The sequence below is a fragment of the Halichoerus grypus genome, chromosome 6 (genome assembly GCF_964656455.1).
Source record: "Halichoerus grypus chromosome 6, mHalGry1.hap1.1, whole genome shotgun sequence".
NCBI classification, from domain to species: domain Eukaryota; kingdom Metazoa; phylum Chordata; class Mammalia; order Carnivora; family Phocidae; genus Halichoerus; species Halichoerus grypus.
In genome coordinates this window covers 60,413,968-60,431,150 of record NC_135717.1, presented here as the reverse complement: position 1 = coordinate 60,431,150, position 17,183 = coordinate 60,413,968, and the positions used below count along the sequence as shown (strand labels likewise).

The 17,183-nt window shown below is 37.2% G+C and overlaps 1 protein-coding gene across 13 annotated transcripts in view; it reads right to left on the bottom strand.

Moving 5' to 3' along the window:
- Positions 1-17,183, bottom strand: part of MLLT10 (MLLT10 histone lysine methyltransferase DOT1L cofactor) — a 224,957-nt gene that overhangs the window by 25,251 nt on the left and 182,523 nt on the right. For all 13 annotated transcript variants that reach the window (XM_078075209.1, XM_078075205.1, XM_078075208.1 and 10 more), the window contains one exon: positions 2,746-2,924. In XM_078075209.1, coding sequence (XP_077931335.1) covers positions 2,746-2,924 — 179 coding nt within the window. The remainder of the gene's footprint in view (positions 1-2,745; positions 2,925-17,183) is intronic.

Below are 17,183 nucleotides of genomic sequence, written 5' to 3'. Positions count from 1 at the left end.
ATATTGATAATTTTAATTAACCCACTTACAGCATTGCTAATCAACCACCTATAAAGAAACCCTAAATAAGAGACTACCATTTGATTATCTAAGCACAATGACTTGTGCAATTTGAAAATAAACAGAGCCTATATGAAAGTTAAACAGAAATAAACTTGTCATTTTGAAGAGAAGATTCAATTACCAAGTACATCACAATTTTAAGAATCCTATCTAAACATTCAATTTATTCTAAATATTTTTGTATCGTTTCCCTCACACATTGCCTAGAAAATTCACATTTTGCACATTCAATACCAATACCATTGTCTCAGGCAGCTAAATTGAAGTAGTTCTGCACTCAGTTCAACTGAGAGGTCAATGTGCCTCAGTTGCCTGGAGACTGATGGTTGCTACAGCAGCACCAGATAAGCCAGGCTAAATAAGCTTCAGCTTGAAGGCAGAAAGCATTTACTGCTAGACAGAATCATACATGCAGTTGTCTCAGCATGCAGCATTTGAGTCTAACTAGATGATCATATTTATAAGAGACCCATCTTACTGAAACATGGAAAGAGGATAAACAGTAAGGATTTTAATTGGACTGAATCCTGGATTACTTGCAACTATGATTTCTTTGTTCTTCAGTTGAGTCATATGTTAAGTGGAATTTTCCCTCTAGCTATAAATTTCTCTTTACCACCACTTCCCCCATCTACCTCCCTAATGCCAACCCCCAAAACCACAAACATTATGAATGAGAAGAAATGAGATTTTTGCTTAATTCAGCCTGGAATTAACCAGAGAGTAATTAAAACAGACTTTTATAAAGAAAGAAAAGAAAAATGCACACTGAAAATGTTCATGTGAGACTTTGTCCAAGGATAGAAAGCTATCAACAGCATATGGCTACATTTAATTAAAAGACATGAAACTATTTACAAGAACCATTCTCTCATTTATCCTTTCACCCTCTCTAACCCCACACCCCTGGTATGCTGGCTACCTCACCAAGGCTAGTGAAATGAGCTACAAAAAACTCTCCTAAATTAGTCAAACTCCCCTTATTCAGGCTGAGAGGTTCACCACATAGTTAACTTTCATATTCAAACGTGATACCACTAATCATGCCATTGGTTTTCTATGCCGAACTGTCTGTTTATTCCAATACCTGACCTAATTATAATGGTGACTGCTTGCCCTGCACCATTACATACTTTAAAAATAACTAATGCTGCGCTCTGATGTACAGCTTACAGAAAATACTAAAAAGTGTGTATATATTCTAAAGGCCTGTACAACGAAAATTATGAACATATAGCATAAAGCATAAATTTACAGCAACTTACAAACAACCTACTTAACTAATTGTTTGTAATTAGACATTTGTCTTTGTTATAAATTTCTCCTGGGGCACCTGAGTGGCTAAGCGTCTGACTCTGGATTTTGGCGCAGGTCATGATCTCATGGGTAGTGAGATCGAGCCCCGCGACAGGCTCCGTGCTCAGTGTGGAGTTTGCCTGTCTCTCACCCTCCCCCTGCTTGCATGCGCTCTCTCTCTCTCTCTCAAATAAATAAATGAATGAAATCTTAAAAAAATTTCTCCAAACACTAAGAGGCTTATTAATAGAGCTTTGGATAAAATTGAAGTAAAATTATAAAGAATTCTAAACAAATAAAAAATACATCCTTAAGGAATTTTAAATTATTACCTTTGGCAAAGTGTGTGTATGTATGTGTGTGTGTTTGCAGCTTTGCCTACTTACTGTCCTATTTGTATAATGCAAGATTACGATTTTTCTGATTTGACTCTTGCTTTGAAAGGATTCCTGAAGACTAGTAACTTTATAGATCTAAAGTAAAGGAAAGGGGGGCGCCTGGGTGGCTCAGTCGGTTAAGCGACTGCCTTCGGCTCAGGTCATGATCCCAGGGTCCTGGGATCGAGTCCCACATTGGGCTCCCTGCTCTGCGGGAAACCTGCTTCTCCCTCTCCCACTCCCCCTGCTTGTGTTCCCTCTCTCGCTGTGTCTCTCTCTGTCAAATAAATAAATAAAATCTTTAAAAAAAATAAAAAATAAATAAATAAATAAAGGAAAGGAAAGGGATAAATGCACCATCACCAACACAGTCACTTATTTACAATATTTATGTACATTCTTTCTCTCCCACTAGGAGGAAAACAATACAGTACTTGTCAATCACTCTTTATCCCATCATTCTCTTATACCAGTTTTTGAAAATTTAGACAGCAGATAATAATATATTATTTCTGTGATTTTTAAAATTATAAAAGGAATGTTTTAAACCACAAAAGTCCAAAATTGGATACTTTCTAAGTCCTACTTCTTATTTTTTTTTTACTTTTAAAGATTTTATTTTTAAGTGATTTCTATACCCAACTTGAGCCTCAAACCCACAACCCTGAGATCAAGAGTCACATGCTCTACCGACTGAGCCAACCAGTCACCCCACTAAGTCTTACTTTTTAAAAAGAATAAAAGTTCGCACCAAATTACTAGTTTACAACATTAGGACAAAATTAGAAACTCAGAAACTGAAAAAGATCAGTTAATGACAATGTATTCCTTTATCCTCTCTCATGAATATCATGTAAAAATGTCTATTATTTCCACTAATATGTCACAACAAATGGAGATATTTTATAAATTCCCGTAGGAAGCCCTATTTGATTTCTTCTCCAATCAAACTCACTTTCAAAATGACAAATCCACCTATAGATTACTTTATAGCATTGTAATAATTTACCTGAGTTGTAGCAACAGCAGGGGCTGCAGATGATGCCGCTGATGGGGAGAGAGCTCCCACTTGTTGCAAATGCCCAGAAGACTGCTGAGGTAAATGAGAACTGGAGACAGGAGTACTAGATCCTGAGCCAGATACTACATTTGGAAATGATACTGCTACATCATTGCTGTTATAAATACCTGCAAGAAAACAAAATTATTTAAATATTTTATAACTTAGCCGCCAAATTTGCATAGACACATAAATATTAATCATTAAGTTAGAAGACCCACATTTCCTCCTTTAAAAATCACAGAAATAATATATTATTATCTCTCCCCTCAATGATAAATTTTATTGGCGGTCATAAATAATGTATCAATAACTAAATGACTAAACACTGACTCATCACAAAACACTTGTTTAAAAGAACCTAAGTCATTTTTTGTAACAAAAATGGCTTTGCCAATAGACTAGGATCACATCAAGAAGTGCCTTGTAAAAATAACAGTGAGAGTTTTAGGAATTCCTAAAGGCAAAGAAATATTTCTTAAATGGGAGAATGAAGCAATTAGAGTTGTGTAAAAATCACCTGGTAGGCTTTTCAAAATGCAGATACTACAGCCCCAGAACTGATGATTAAGAAGGTCTGAAATGGGAAGAGACGGTTTCAGAAAGGTCACCCAGGTTACAATACACTACACTTGAGATTCAAAGACCAGTAAGTGGATTCTAGAGATATTCCAAAGGTAAAATGAACAGACTTTATGACTGAATGGGGTGAGTAGGGTAGGGATGGAGGAGGACAGAGGATTAAGAGATGATGACAACGTGGACTACTAGGTGGTGGTAACATTCACTACCAGGAACTCAGGAAAAGAGGATGGAAGGCTTGAAAGTATTTTCAGAGGCACCATGGAGTTACAAGCCAGAAAGAAAGGGAGAAAAGAGTGAAATAATTCACTCTGAAAAGTGGATGGGAAGAGGAAGGACAGAGATGATGAATAAAAGTTAAGAGGAAAGAGAAGTAACCAAAAAAAAAAAAAAAAGTATGTGGGTTGGTTCATTGTTTTTTGTAAAGATGGGAGATCACACTCATATGCTCCACAGAGGAGAAGCTCTTTGAGGATAAAAGTGAGAGATGGGAAGATCTATAGACCAGCAGGGTTCTCAATCAGGGATGATCCTGCTCCACAGAGACTTGTGACAATTGTCTGAAGACATTTTTAGTCATCAAAACTAGGGGGCACTACTGACATACAGCAGTAGAAACCTGGGATGATGTTAAACATCTTAAAACGCACATGACAGCTCCTCACAACTAAGAATTATCTGGCTCACAGTGTCAATAGTGTGGAGGCTGAGAAATCTTGATATAAACCAAGGCTCCTCAGAGGGTGGGAGACAATAAGATCCTAAGAACTCGACACTGTAACAAGAGGAAAGCAAGAAAAAAATGAACCTAAGTGGGTTGCAATAAAAAAAAATATCAAAAAATTTTGAGAAACCATAACCCTTGAAGGCAACAACTATTTACATTAATAGTACAATTTATACTTTGTTCTAAACAACATAAATGTTATTGATTCATAATAAATAAAATCACCCATAATCTTCAAACAAGGAAATAAAGGAATTGGGACATTTTTAAAGGCCTTACAACTATAATTGAGGGTCCTAAGATCCTTTTTATATCTACAATTTCTCCAGAAAAAAAAGATAATTTATTCATTCAACAAATGCATCCATTTCGCAAACATCTGAGAGCTCACTGTTTGCCAGACATTATTCTAAGCCTTGGAGATACAAAGCCATTCAAGATATGTGGTCTCTGCCTTCAAGAAGCTTAGTGGAAAAAAGAGACTATTACAAAAGACTGTGAAGAGTGCTATGATAGAGACATCCTTAGGGGCTCCCTAAGCACATAAAAAGGGGTACCTAACCCAGACCTGGGGTGAGAGGATGAGGGTCAAAAAAACTTACTGGAAGAGATGGATGCCTTTAAAGCTAATTTCTAAAGGAGCTATAGAACTGAGGTGAAGGGGGGTTTGAGGAAGAAATATAACAACATGTAAGTACCATCTGTAGCTTACACAAGAAATGAGGCTAAAAAATAAGCAGGAATCAGATCAAGAACATTGAAAGCCAAAACATTAAAAATTTAGAGACAACAGGAAACCACTGAAGGATTGTAAACAGAAGCTTGGTGTGATCAGACTGATGTTTAAGCAAGACAAGGCTGAGACTAAATTGGGGAGGGGCTTTATTAGAGACTGAGAAAGCTGTTGAAGGGTTGCTACAATATTACTGATGAGCAAAAACAGAGATTAAACTAAAGTAATAGTAGTCAAGGGATATTCTAAAAGCAAAGTTCATAGGACTGGTAACTAATAGAACCTGAAGAATAAATAAGAAAGAAGAGTCAAGGATGACTCTTAAGTACCAGTAAGTGGGGGTGGTGATACCACCCACCGAAGCAGGAGTAGCACCTGGGAGCATCTAGCATTTGGTTACTATATGTAGTATAGTTACTATACTGGCCCCTGTAAATACACGTGCTAGCGTAATAGGCCAATGAGGTAAACATTACTCCCATTTCACACAAGAGCAAACAGAAGTTTAAAGAACTAATTTGCTTAGTGACCTAGTAGATGGTGGAATCAGGATTCATAATCACAGCTAGTGAAACCACTTCCTAACACAAGTCTGAAGTTCAGGTTAATCATCATGGCCTTTGAGATGCCTGTGGAACACAGAACTCCTATATAGTCTAGAACAGAACAGGATCAGCCTGAAGCTCAGCAGAAAACTCAGGTGTGGAGCTACAAATCCAGGAGTCAGAAGAATAGTAAAGTTAGTGTACATAAACATGAAAACTCAAAAAGGCTTTCTGTTGGCCTGCCCTGTGTTTAAAATCTTAAATTAGTTCATATTTCAAAACACTGAAACTTCACATTTTTAAAAAAGTTAATTTAGAAATATTTTTTAAAGATTTATTTCTTTGAGAGAGAGAGCTCACGTGTGCAAGAGCTGGGGGAGCAGAGAGAGAGAGAGAGAGAGAGAATCTCAAGCAGACTCCCTGCTGAGCGCGCTGAGTGGGGAGCCCAATGTGGGGCTCGATCTCATGACCCTGAGGTCAAGAGTCGGACAGTTAACCGACTGAGCCACCCAGGTGCCCCAAAACTTCACATTTAAAAGTGAATTCTAGGGGCGCCTGGGTGGCTCAGTCGGTTAAGCGTCTGCCTTCGGCTCAGGTCATAATTCCAGGGTCCTGGGATTGAGCCCCACGTCGGGCTTCCTGCTCAGTGGGAGCCTGCTTCTCCCTCTCCTCCCTATGTGTGCTCTTTCTCACTATCTCTGTCACTATCTGTCTCTCTCAAATAAACAACTAAAATCTAAAAAAAAAAAAAAGTGAATTCTAATTTGTCCTGAAAAACAGAAGCTCTGTCAATACTGGATACTATATTCTGAAATAGCAACAATATGCTGGAGCTTTGGCCACGACACAGATTCTTTAATCCCCCAGAGTCCTGTCTTTCCTTATTCTTCACCTCTTCTCTCATTTATGTTACCTATCTGGCCCCTGTAAATATGTGATTTACAACTCCTGATGCAGAAGCTAGTCAAAGCCAAGAAATGGTAAAATAAGATCACCTAGGGAAAGTTTTCAGCATGATCAAGAGGATCAAAGACAGAATCCTACAGAATGTTACCACTTAAAAGACAAAGACCACAAAGAACAAAATAAGAAAACTTAAGAGAATCTCAGAAACTAACATTTAGAGAATTTCAAAAGAAGAGGTCAAATAATTCCACTGGTCATTTAAGGTCAGGCCACAAAAGGGAAGTCACTAAATGAGACAATGAATCTTGGCAAGATGAACTCATTTAAGAAGTTTGGCTGAGAAGGACAGAAAAGAGACAGCATGTAAATGAAGCAAGTATTTATAAACCTTATATTCCAAATAACGGACATATACCTGAGAAAAATAAATTTTTTAAAAAGTTCATTACCTCATATTTCATTCAATAAATATTTATTGAGGTTCTTATAAAAAAAAAGGCACTGAAGATAACGAAGAAGGGAATTCTGCCTTCAAAGTCTCACAGCAGAGCTAGTAAGTATTCATAAGCTACTATGATACAGGAGGGAAATACTGGTAAGGACATGTGACATGAAGGACAACTGAAGTTCAGAGGAAGAAACTGGGGTGGAGGAGTTCCAGAGAGCAACACTTGAACTCAGCTTTTGCAGCAAAGTACCTTAAAAGGTAGAATAATCTAATAATCTAATTTTTTGATGGTGGAGAGCATACATGGAATCTCCAACTCTTAAAACTAAAAGTTACCTGGAAACAGCATGCTTGGGGTTGGGGGGAACCAGCACAAGTTTTTGACTGAGACAAAAATCCTGGTTCTCCCAACTATGTGATGTTAATCAAATTACTTAAGCTTTCTGAGCCTCCATATTGTTCTTCTCTATAAAAGCAAGTAATAGCTACCTTAAAGGTTTTTACTTGAGAACATCCATGTCAGGAATGTACAGTATTATGATTATCAGGTCCTCTAATGTCACTAATACTCTTTCAAAACTGAAAATACCATTGCCACATGTAATAATATATATACATGTAACACTGAAAAGCAAAAACTGTGGTGAATGAGGACCCCCGATGTCTAAACTTAAATCTGTTTTTATATTGCATTTGAGCGTAAACAGGAAAACTACACAGCTAAATGTGCAATGTGGTGATCATACTCTGAAACTGTGTCTGGAACTCAGGTTATTACTATAAATAGAACAAATAAAAGTTTCTTTTCCTATGAAGGCAGGGCAGTATAAATATCTAAATCTTTTTTGAAGATGACAATCACTGACTCTCCTAAATTCCCTCATACTTCAGGGTATGATTGGTGCAGCATGAAAAAATAGTTTAGTAAGATCTCTAGATCTTTATTTAAAAGGTAAATAATCCTCCTTAGATTGTTCTGTACCTGCCTTCTATTTAACTCACTCTATTTCCATCTTCCACAAGTTTTATGTTACCTTAATCCAAATCAAGGTGCCATTCATTGAATTAAATAGAACTGAATCCTGCAATGCATAAACTCTAAGAAAATACCTGAAATTCATCTGTTCAGGACAGAGGGTAGGAACAAAGATATAGAATGATACAGAGGGTAGCAATGATGTATGGATTCATCCATCCATCCAATATTTACTGTGTGTTTACTAGAAGATAGGCAATATGCTAGGAGCAAGGAATAAAAGTGGGGAACAAGACAGACAACATCTCTGCTCTCCAAGAATTTACAAGTTAATTAGGGAGGCAAACATTTAAAACAAACATTAACTATAAATTGTGACAAATGCTATGATCAAAGACAAAGAGTACCATAAGTGACAAATCAGGAAGCAGAAAATATCTGTCTGGGGAAAAAAAAAAAAAAATTTGATACTTAAGCCAAGACCTAAAGTTTAGACAGGTAGGTGTTAAGTGAAAAGAGTAAAGTAGAAAAGCTTGTTCAAAAAACAATGAAAATAGTAAAGAAAAATAGGTAATATGGGTAAAGCATAGTGGAGAGAGTGGTAGAACCAATTGGAGAAGGGAAGGAACAGATCTCACAGGACCCTGCAAGCCATGGAGAGGTGTTTAAAATTTATACTAAGATCAATGGGAAGACACCAAAGGCAAATACAGCATGACAGTTTTTTAGAAGGTCATCCCTCTAACTGCCATGTCGTAAATGAATTGAAAAGAGGAAGAATGGAAACACAAAGGTCATTTAGAAGGCTATTCCACAATCTAGGTGAAAGATTATGTCCCTCAAGACTAAGGCTGTAGTGTTATGGACAAGCTTGGAGAAAGACGGATCTGAAGTGCATCTAGAAGTCAGATGAACCCAACTTGATGATAAGCTACATTTGGTAGATAAAGAAAATATTATGAATGAATTGGGTAGTGATTAGAAGTGCCATTTACTGAGGTGGTGAAAACTGGAACAGAAGGAGTGCATTTTTGCTTGTAAAAGAGAAAAACGTTGGTCTAGGACTAAGTCCTGAAGACCCCCAACATTTCAAGGATGGTTAGTGTGGAAGAAGAACCTGCAAAGAAAACTGAGATCAGTGAGGTAAGAAGAAAACCAATTCAGTGTCAATGAAGCAGAGAAAAGAATCTAAAGAAAGACAGGGCATATCAACTGCATCAAATGATGCCGAAAGCCTAGTTAAGACACAGAATGAAAATGCCCACTGGATTTGGAAACATACTGTCTACCACATATTAAGCATTTGATAAATAGTAACTATATTATAAAATATAAAGGAGGAATATCTATTAATGTTAAAAGAAGTAAATAGAATAATATATACAACAATAGAAAGATTCCATTGTTAATGTTGCCTTAATTTTCTTCTCCTTTGGTGACTAATAAATAACAGGATTATTTTGGCCTTCCCTTTCTAGATTGTCCAATATATCTCTATATGATTAACACATTCATTATTCTGAGAGGGTAAATAAAATTTAGAAAAAGTTAGAGCTTTCTCTCCTAAGACTCTTGGCCATCTTGATGGAATATAGGTGTTTCTAAATCTCTTTAGGCAAGCATTAAAACCATTTCTTAGGCTGCTCTATTTTTACATAGATATGAACAATTCTGTATTGTTTCTTTTGACTTTACCTATAAAAATAATACATGCTAATTATTAAAAATCTTAAATAGATGGAAAAGTAGGGGGAAAAAATCACCCACAAACACTGTTGACATTTTTATGTATCCTCAAACTTCTTGGTATATAGTTTATGGTTTTGTTTAGCTTTATACAGCTGCCTGTATATTAAAAATTTTTAATCCTTTTATACTTAACATGTTTTCCTATTTCATTATAAAATCTTCAAAAATGTTTCTTAATGTTATTTTGACATAATCAATTGAATATTGCATAGTTGACTCTGGTTTACAATATTCTACAAATATTTATGCCTAATATACCCAGACAAAATATTAGATGAAGATACTACAAAAAAGAAAATAGGTATCATCCTTGCATTTATGGTTCTTAAAGTGGTTCTTAAAGTGAAGGATCCAGACATTAAATAATCAGACAAATACTATGCTATGATGAAAAAGTAGAATGTGCTGAATATAAGGGGTAGCTTAATTAAGATTAGCAGAATAGGCCTCTGTGAAGAAGTAACACATAAACTAAAAGGAAGAGAGACCCATTTCTGTTGTTTTTACCTGCCCAGAATTCTTTCCCATTTTGTGTTGAAATAACATCCCATTTTCTATCGGGGAAATACCCCTCTCCTCCACTACATACACTCTCAGCCCAGGGATAAATATGTGACCCAAGCTGAAATGGTCTCTCCTGGGAATTTAAATCTTGAAGGCATACACACAAGGGCAGAAAATGGTCAGACCTGTTAGTCTAATGGTAGTAATATTAGGATTCTATTAATTCTTGTTTACCTAGCCCTTGAATCTATGCTATTTCTCTCCTCTCAGAGGTCTGGGATGGGATTTTTCCTTTAATTCTCTAAAATAACTGAACATATCCAATAAATTCCTTTTTTGCTTAAATTTGACAGAATCCACTTCTGTGGCTTACGTACAATGAACCCTAACTGATATAGCCAGTGTAGTATAATAAGCAAAGAAATAAAATGCTTAAGATGAAGCCAGAAGTCAGCCCAAGAGCCAGCTCATGGAGAACCTGGTAGGTAATAGAGATAAAGGACTTCTGAATTTCAACCTAATGGAATGCCATTAAAGTGTTTTAACCAAGACAGTGGCATGATCAGAACTGTATTTTTAAAAGATCATTTTGGATACAATGTAAACAATGCCCTGAAAGACAATGGTAGAGTGGAATCAGGGAGATTATTTAAGTAGCTACTGCAATAGTTTGGACAAAAGATTTTAAGTATTTAAATTTGGTGAGAATTTTGGAGTGAGAAAAGGAGAGGCTCAGGACTGAGCCCCAAGCAATTTCAACACTAAATTAGGATAAAGGAGAAACCAAAAGAAAATTAGTAAGAAATGGTCAAAACAACAGGACAACCAAGTATAATGTTAGAAGAGAAGAGGTAAGAAGGAGGACAGGAAAGGACAAGACAGGACGGGACTTGAAAGGAAGGGACAGGGAAAGGAAAGGAGTTTCCAGTAGCTGGAAGCCCTCAACAAAAACAAATATGCTAAGACATCATCTAGGATAATGACTGAAAAATATCCACTAGATCTGGCAATGTGAAAACTATTTCTGGCCTGAGTACAGCAGTGGTTGCAGAGTCAGTATAAAGTGGTTTGAAAAATAAATCAATGGGAGAATTTCTTTTTCTGGCAATGAGGCCAACCAGGCAACCTAAAAACCTCCCTAATTAAAATGACCTAAAAATGAATAGTTGAGCCCATAAGAGAACAGTAAGGGAAATCCTTCAGAATATACAGGAAAAGGCTTTAACAGGTTGCCCTAGGGGCACCTGGGTGGCTCAGTCGTTAAGCATCTGCCTTTGGCTCAGGTCATGATCCCAGGGTCCTGGGATCAAGCCCCCACATCGGGCTCTCTGCTGGGCAGGAAGCCTGCTTCTCCCTTTCCCACTTCCCCTACTTGTGTTCCCTCTCTCACTGTGTCTCTGTCGAATAAATAAAATCTTTTAAAAAAACAAAAACAAAAACAAAAAACGGGTTGCCCTAGAGGAGCCAACCTGTGTCAGTAACCTAGGAGCTTTGGCTCTAATGTCCACAAGGAAAAGAGAGGACACCTTGAGCCTCCAATAGATGAAAAATTAAAACTGGTAAGACCTTGTTTATATAGACTTTCCAAGAGCTACATTTTTGGGAAAAGACAGACCAGCCCTTGGCCCTGCACCCCCCACCAAAACCCTACAAAACACAGAACATAAAAAGCACAACATAGGGAAAGGACAAGGAAGTCTGTCCAATTAGATTTGAGCTCTGGATAGGGGATGAAAAGCCTGCCCTCAGAATTTATAAGCCACACAGTAGGTTAAGTGGCTGACTCTCGATTTCAGCTCAGGTCATGATCTCATGGTCCTGGGATCGAGCCCCGCCTCAGGATTTGAACTCAGCGGGGAGTCTGCTTGAAGATTCTCTCTCCTTCTCCCTCTGCCCCTCCCCCCTCTCTAAAAAAAAAATAAAATACATCTTTGGGCGCCTGGGTGGCTCAGTTGTTAAGCATCTGCCTTCTGCTCAGGTCATGATCCCAGGGTCCTGGGATCAAGCCCCACATCGGGCTCCCTGCTCGGCGGGAAGCCTGCTTCTCCTTCTCCCACTCCCCCTGCTTGTGTTCCTGCTGTCGCTATCTCTCTGTGAAATAAATATATAAAATCTTAAAAAAAAAAAAAAAAAAGAATTTATAAGCCACAGCCTTGCCTTCAAATAGGTTTTGAGTTTGAATTTACATATGTGCCTGGTCTGATAAATCCCAAGAAGGGATATATCCTTAACCCAGGCTATAAAATGAGTTCACAATCCAAAATTGGAAAACACAGAAGAAAACGATCCCCTTCATCACAAATTAGCAGACACAAACATTATTTCCCAGAACCTTAGAAAATAGAGCAAATAAAGATTATGAGATAAATGTTTTAAATGATTAAGAACCTAAGCAGAGGAATCAAAAGTGTAAGAAAGAAACAACAGTCTATATAAAAAAGAGGAACCTAGCATATCCTGCTGTGGTAAACAGAATTCTAGTGATGTCCACCCTCCAAACCCAAGGTTCCCTTCCCCTGATTATTCAAACACTAATCAAGGTACTACTGTGAAAAACTTGGCAGACTGAATTAAGGTACTGATTAGCTGACCTTAAAATAGGTGGAATATCTTGGATTATGTAGGTAGGCCCAGTATAATCACATGAACCCATAAAAACAGAAGACGAAGGGCAAGCGTCAGTGAGAGATGTAAGAGATGAGAAAACAAGAGAGATCCAACAGAAGGGGAAGTCAGAAAGACTCTTAAGTGTTCAAAGGATTCAACTCACCTTTGCTACCTCTATGGCGTAGGGACATGTGAAAAGATGGGATAGAAGCCTCAAGGAACTAAGGGAGGCCCTCAGCTGTCAGCCAGAAAGGAAATGATGACCTCAGTCCTGCAACTGCAAGGAACAACCTGAGTTCTGCCAACAACCTAAAAGAGCTTGGAAGTGAATTAATCCCAGAGTCTCCTAATAGTAAGAGCCCAGGGAGCCAACACCTTGGTTTTAGCCTTGTGAGACCCTAAGCAGAGAAACCAGTTAACCCAACCAGACTTCTGACTGTGTGCTAATAAATTTGAGTGCTTTTAAGTTGCTAATTTTGTGTCAATTTGTTATGGCAGCAATAGAAAACTAATATACTAGTAATGCCAGAAAAACAGGAAGTGTTCAAAGAATAATGGGGATATGTCAAAAGGACACAGTGTGCCAGCTTAAAGGGGCTCCTACTAGCTAACCTGTGAACAACCCGAGCATCACAATAAATATAGCATAACCCACACAAATCTGTAAGTCCATAATGATAGAAACTGAAAGTCTCATGAGGAATGGGATATTTATATAGTCTCACAGTTAATTCCACAATACATACTAATTATAAAGGGGAAAAGAAAACTTCTTCATTAGAAAGGCCTGATTATGTGCCATCTGATACATGCATTGGAAAGATCATGTATATGATATCCTGCTCCAAGACAACATAACATGACCCTAATAATGAGAAAAAAATTTAACCAAATCCAAAAATAACACCCTATTAAATTTTGAGACAACTGTCAAAATTTGAACAGCATCTGAAGAGTAGATGGTAGTAACATGGTAATGTTAATTTCCTATTTTTGATCATCATACTGTGATTTTATAGGAAAATGTCCTTGTTTATAAAGACTACTTAAGTGTTCAGGGCTGAAAATGGCACTCTATCTGCAACTTAGTCTCATATGGTTTAGGCAGATACAGTTCTCTATAAGTTTAAGACTGTTTCAAAATAAAAATACTTTTAGATATGAGAAAAGGGCTACATGTTCTTAAAAACAAGAAAGAAAAAGAAAAACAAAACCAGACCAGGTCCATTTCAGAAAGGAACACAAAGAATTCCAAAAACTAAAAAACACGGGGCGCTTGGGTGGCTCAGTCATTAAGCGTCTGCCTTCGGCTCAGGTCATGGTCCCAAGGTCCTGGGATTGAGCACCGCATCGGGCTCCCTGCTCAGCGGGAAGCCTGCTTCTCACTCTCCCACTCCCCGTGCTCGTGTTCCCTCTCTCACTGTGTCTCTGTCAAATAAATAAATAAAATCTTAAAAAAAAAAAAACAAAATTGAAAAACACGTTCACTAAAAATCTTTACTCATTAGGCAGGGAAAATGATAAATTAATATGGAGCTAAAGAAATGATGAGTGAACACAAAAAAATCAAAAGAAATTACCCAGATATAGACAGAGATATTAAGAAATGGAAATTATAAAAAGAAAGATTAAGGGACATGAAGGACAGAATGAAAGTCCAAATATGTCTAACAAAAATCACTGAAGAACAGAAAGAATAGGAAGAATCAATATTTTAAAATATAATGGCTTCAGTTGTGTCCAGAATTGATGAAGGACATGAATTCTCTCAATCAGGAAACAAAGAGGTCCTAAGAAGAATAAAAGTCACATCTAGACATATCACCCAAAACAAAGAGAAAATCTTAAATGAGTGGAGGCAGAACAGTTCGAGGGGTAGGTACATGAATAGGAATGTGGGATTAAAGGAAGGTTTGGGTTCTTTTGTGCTTTTTCAAGAGGAGAGACACTAGAGCATGTTTAGATGTAGATGAGCAAAGAAAAGTGATGGTGAGGGGATAAGGCAACTAAAATGACAAGGTCTCTGAGAGGGCACAGAATGGTGAGATCCACAAGACTAGCCCTGGATTGCAAGCAGGACTGGAGAGAAAGAAAAGAGGATGGATACAAACCAAGCAGGTTTGCAGAATTGGGTGATGAAAAGATGAAATTTTCACAGGCAGTAAAAGTTTAAAAAAATAAACACTCATGGGGCGCCTGGGTGGCTCAGTCGTTAAGCGTCTGCCTTCAGCTCAGGTCATGATCCCAGGGTCCTGGGATCGAGCCCCGCATCGGGCTCCCTGCTCGGCGGGAAGCCTGCTTCTCCCTCTCCCACTCCCCCTGCTTGTGCTCTCTTTCTCGCTGTGTCTCTCTCTGTCAAATAAATAAATAAAATCTTTAAAAAAAAAAAAAAATAAACACTCATAGCGAAAAGTAAGAGAACTTAGAGATGTATATTAACATTGCCAAGCAATTTAAATGTCAGTCAAGGCTAGTATCACGAATCTATAATGATACGAATGTGTACATGGTGTGAATTTTTTTCTCTAGAAACACTTAGCTCAGATGAAGTATAGAAATATAGGTGGTCAGGTTAATGAAGGAGAAGAAATGAGACTTACCTAAAATATCAATCATAAGCCTGATGACAAACATCATCAAGTTCATTACACAATGATTTTTTCCCCCGTTTCTTAAGGAAATTAAAAGGAAGGTTTAGTAGGAAAAAACTGCCAATTAAAATGAAGAATATAATCTTATTAGGTGTGGCAGCTATTAAAACAATTTGCCATTCATCATTAAAGGTTTTCTATGATTTAAATAAAAACATGTAAGTAATGACCACAATCAAAAAATGAAGGAAAAAACTACTCTCAAACCTATTATTTTAACATAACCACCATGATAATTTGTCTAACATTTTATTCTGCAGTTATTCATTTATATTTCTGACTCTTCCAATAGAATCTGAGCACCATGAAAACAGAATGTAAGAAATTGATAATCCTTTGAACCATGTATATATTATTTTAGGCATTATATAATTTGTTGTTCTGGGTTTGGTGTCAGGGAAAATGTATCACAGATATATTTCCAAGTTGCTAGGTAAGCTACCTAAATATCATTTGATAATTGAATCCAGGAGATGCTACAGGAAATAGGACTGAAGGGGCGCCTAGGTGGCTCAGTTGTTGAGCATCTGCCTTCGGCTCAGGTCATGATCCCAGGGTTCTGGGATCGAGCCCCGCATCAGGCTCCCTGCTCGGCGGGAAGCCTGCTTCTCCCTCTCCCACTCCCCCTGCTTGTGTTCCCTCTCTAGCTGTCTGTCAAATAAATAAATAAAATCTTAAAAAAAAAAATAGAACTGTAATCTTTATATTTCCACTACTTCCAATTTTTTTTTTTTTGCTATAAAAATTACCTCTGTTAAATCTAGTCTTTTAATATGTTGTACCACACCTCCTTAGAACTGAACTTATTTCTATATAGTCCTTACAGATCTCTCCCCAAGAAAGACTTCATCTTACTAGTCTATGTTTTAGAATTCTTTCCCTGTCTTTGATATTTTAAAATGTCCCCTATAACGCGTCTAGATGAGGATTTTTCCTTCACTCTTTTTCTCTGACCACTTCAAGCTAAGATCGCTCATCTTTTTTTAGGGAAGAAATTTCTTCCTTATTTCTTCAGATTATTTCCTCCTCTCCATTTTTCTCTCTCCCTTTTTGGGGTTCCTATTTTCTGGAATCTACTTCTATCCTCCCTATCATTTTTATTTTAAACATGTATAAAACCCATTTATTATTTTGTTCCTCACTGTATCCACTGTTATTTATCCCATCTATTGTGTTCTTTGACAATTACACTTTTCCATATCTAAAATTCTACTTATTTCTTTTAAATATTTTCTTTGTTTCAAGTTATTATTATCTTCCCTCATATCTTTTATACGTTCATTATACGGATTTACCTTCTCTCCATAGTTTCTTTAGGACTGATCCGGGTAGAAAATCAGATTTTCTATTACTGCCAACATGAATTAAATATTTCTGGTCTTGGGCACCTGGGTGGCTCAGTCAGTTAAGTGTCTGCCTTCGGCTCAGGTCATGATCCCAGGGACCTGGGATGTGCCCTGCATCGGGCTCCTTGCTCAGCGGGGAGTCTGCTTCTCCCTCTCCCTCTGTGTGTTCTCTTTCTCTCTCGCTCACTCTCACATAAATAAATAAAATCTTTAAAAAAATATTTCTGGTCTCCTAAATCTTGACACACCCAGAAACAACTTTGAATATAAGTTTTTCATATACCTTTTGAATGAAAATATTAGTTGCTCCAAATATTACAAGCATAATGAATGACAAAGAGTCTGAGAAGCGTAACGGTAAATACCTAGCTGTTATTATATAAAAATACTGTTCTGTCAGGAATAGGCACATATACATATCCAGAGATCCTTAAATAAAATGACCCTCTGAGTGTCAAACAAGTAATATTGGCCATCTATAGAACCAGCTCACTATGTAAGTCATGGTCTCTAACTGTAGGTTTAATCATCAAGGTAACTTGGGACATAACTTCTGCAAACACATGACTAGAAATTAATGTGAAAGGAAGCTACTTAAGAAAGCAATCAATTG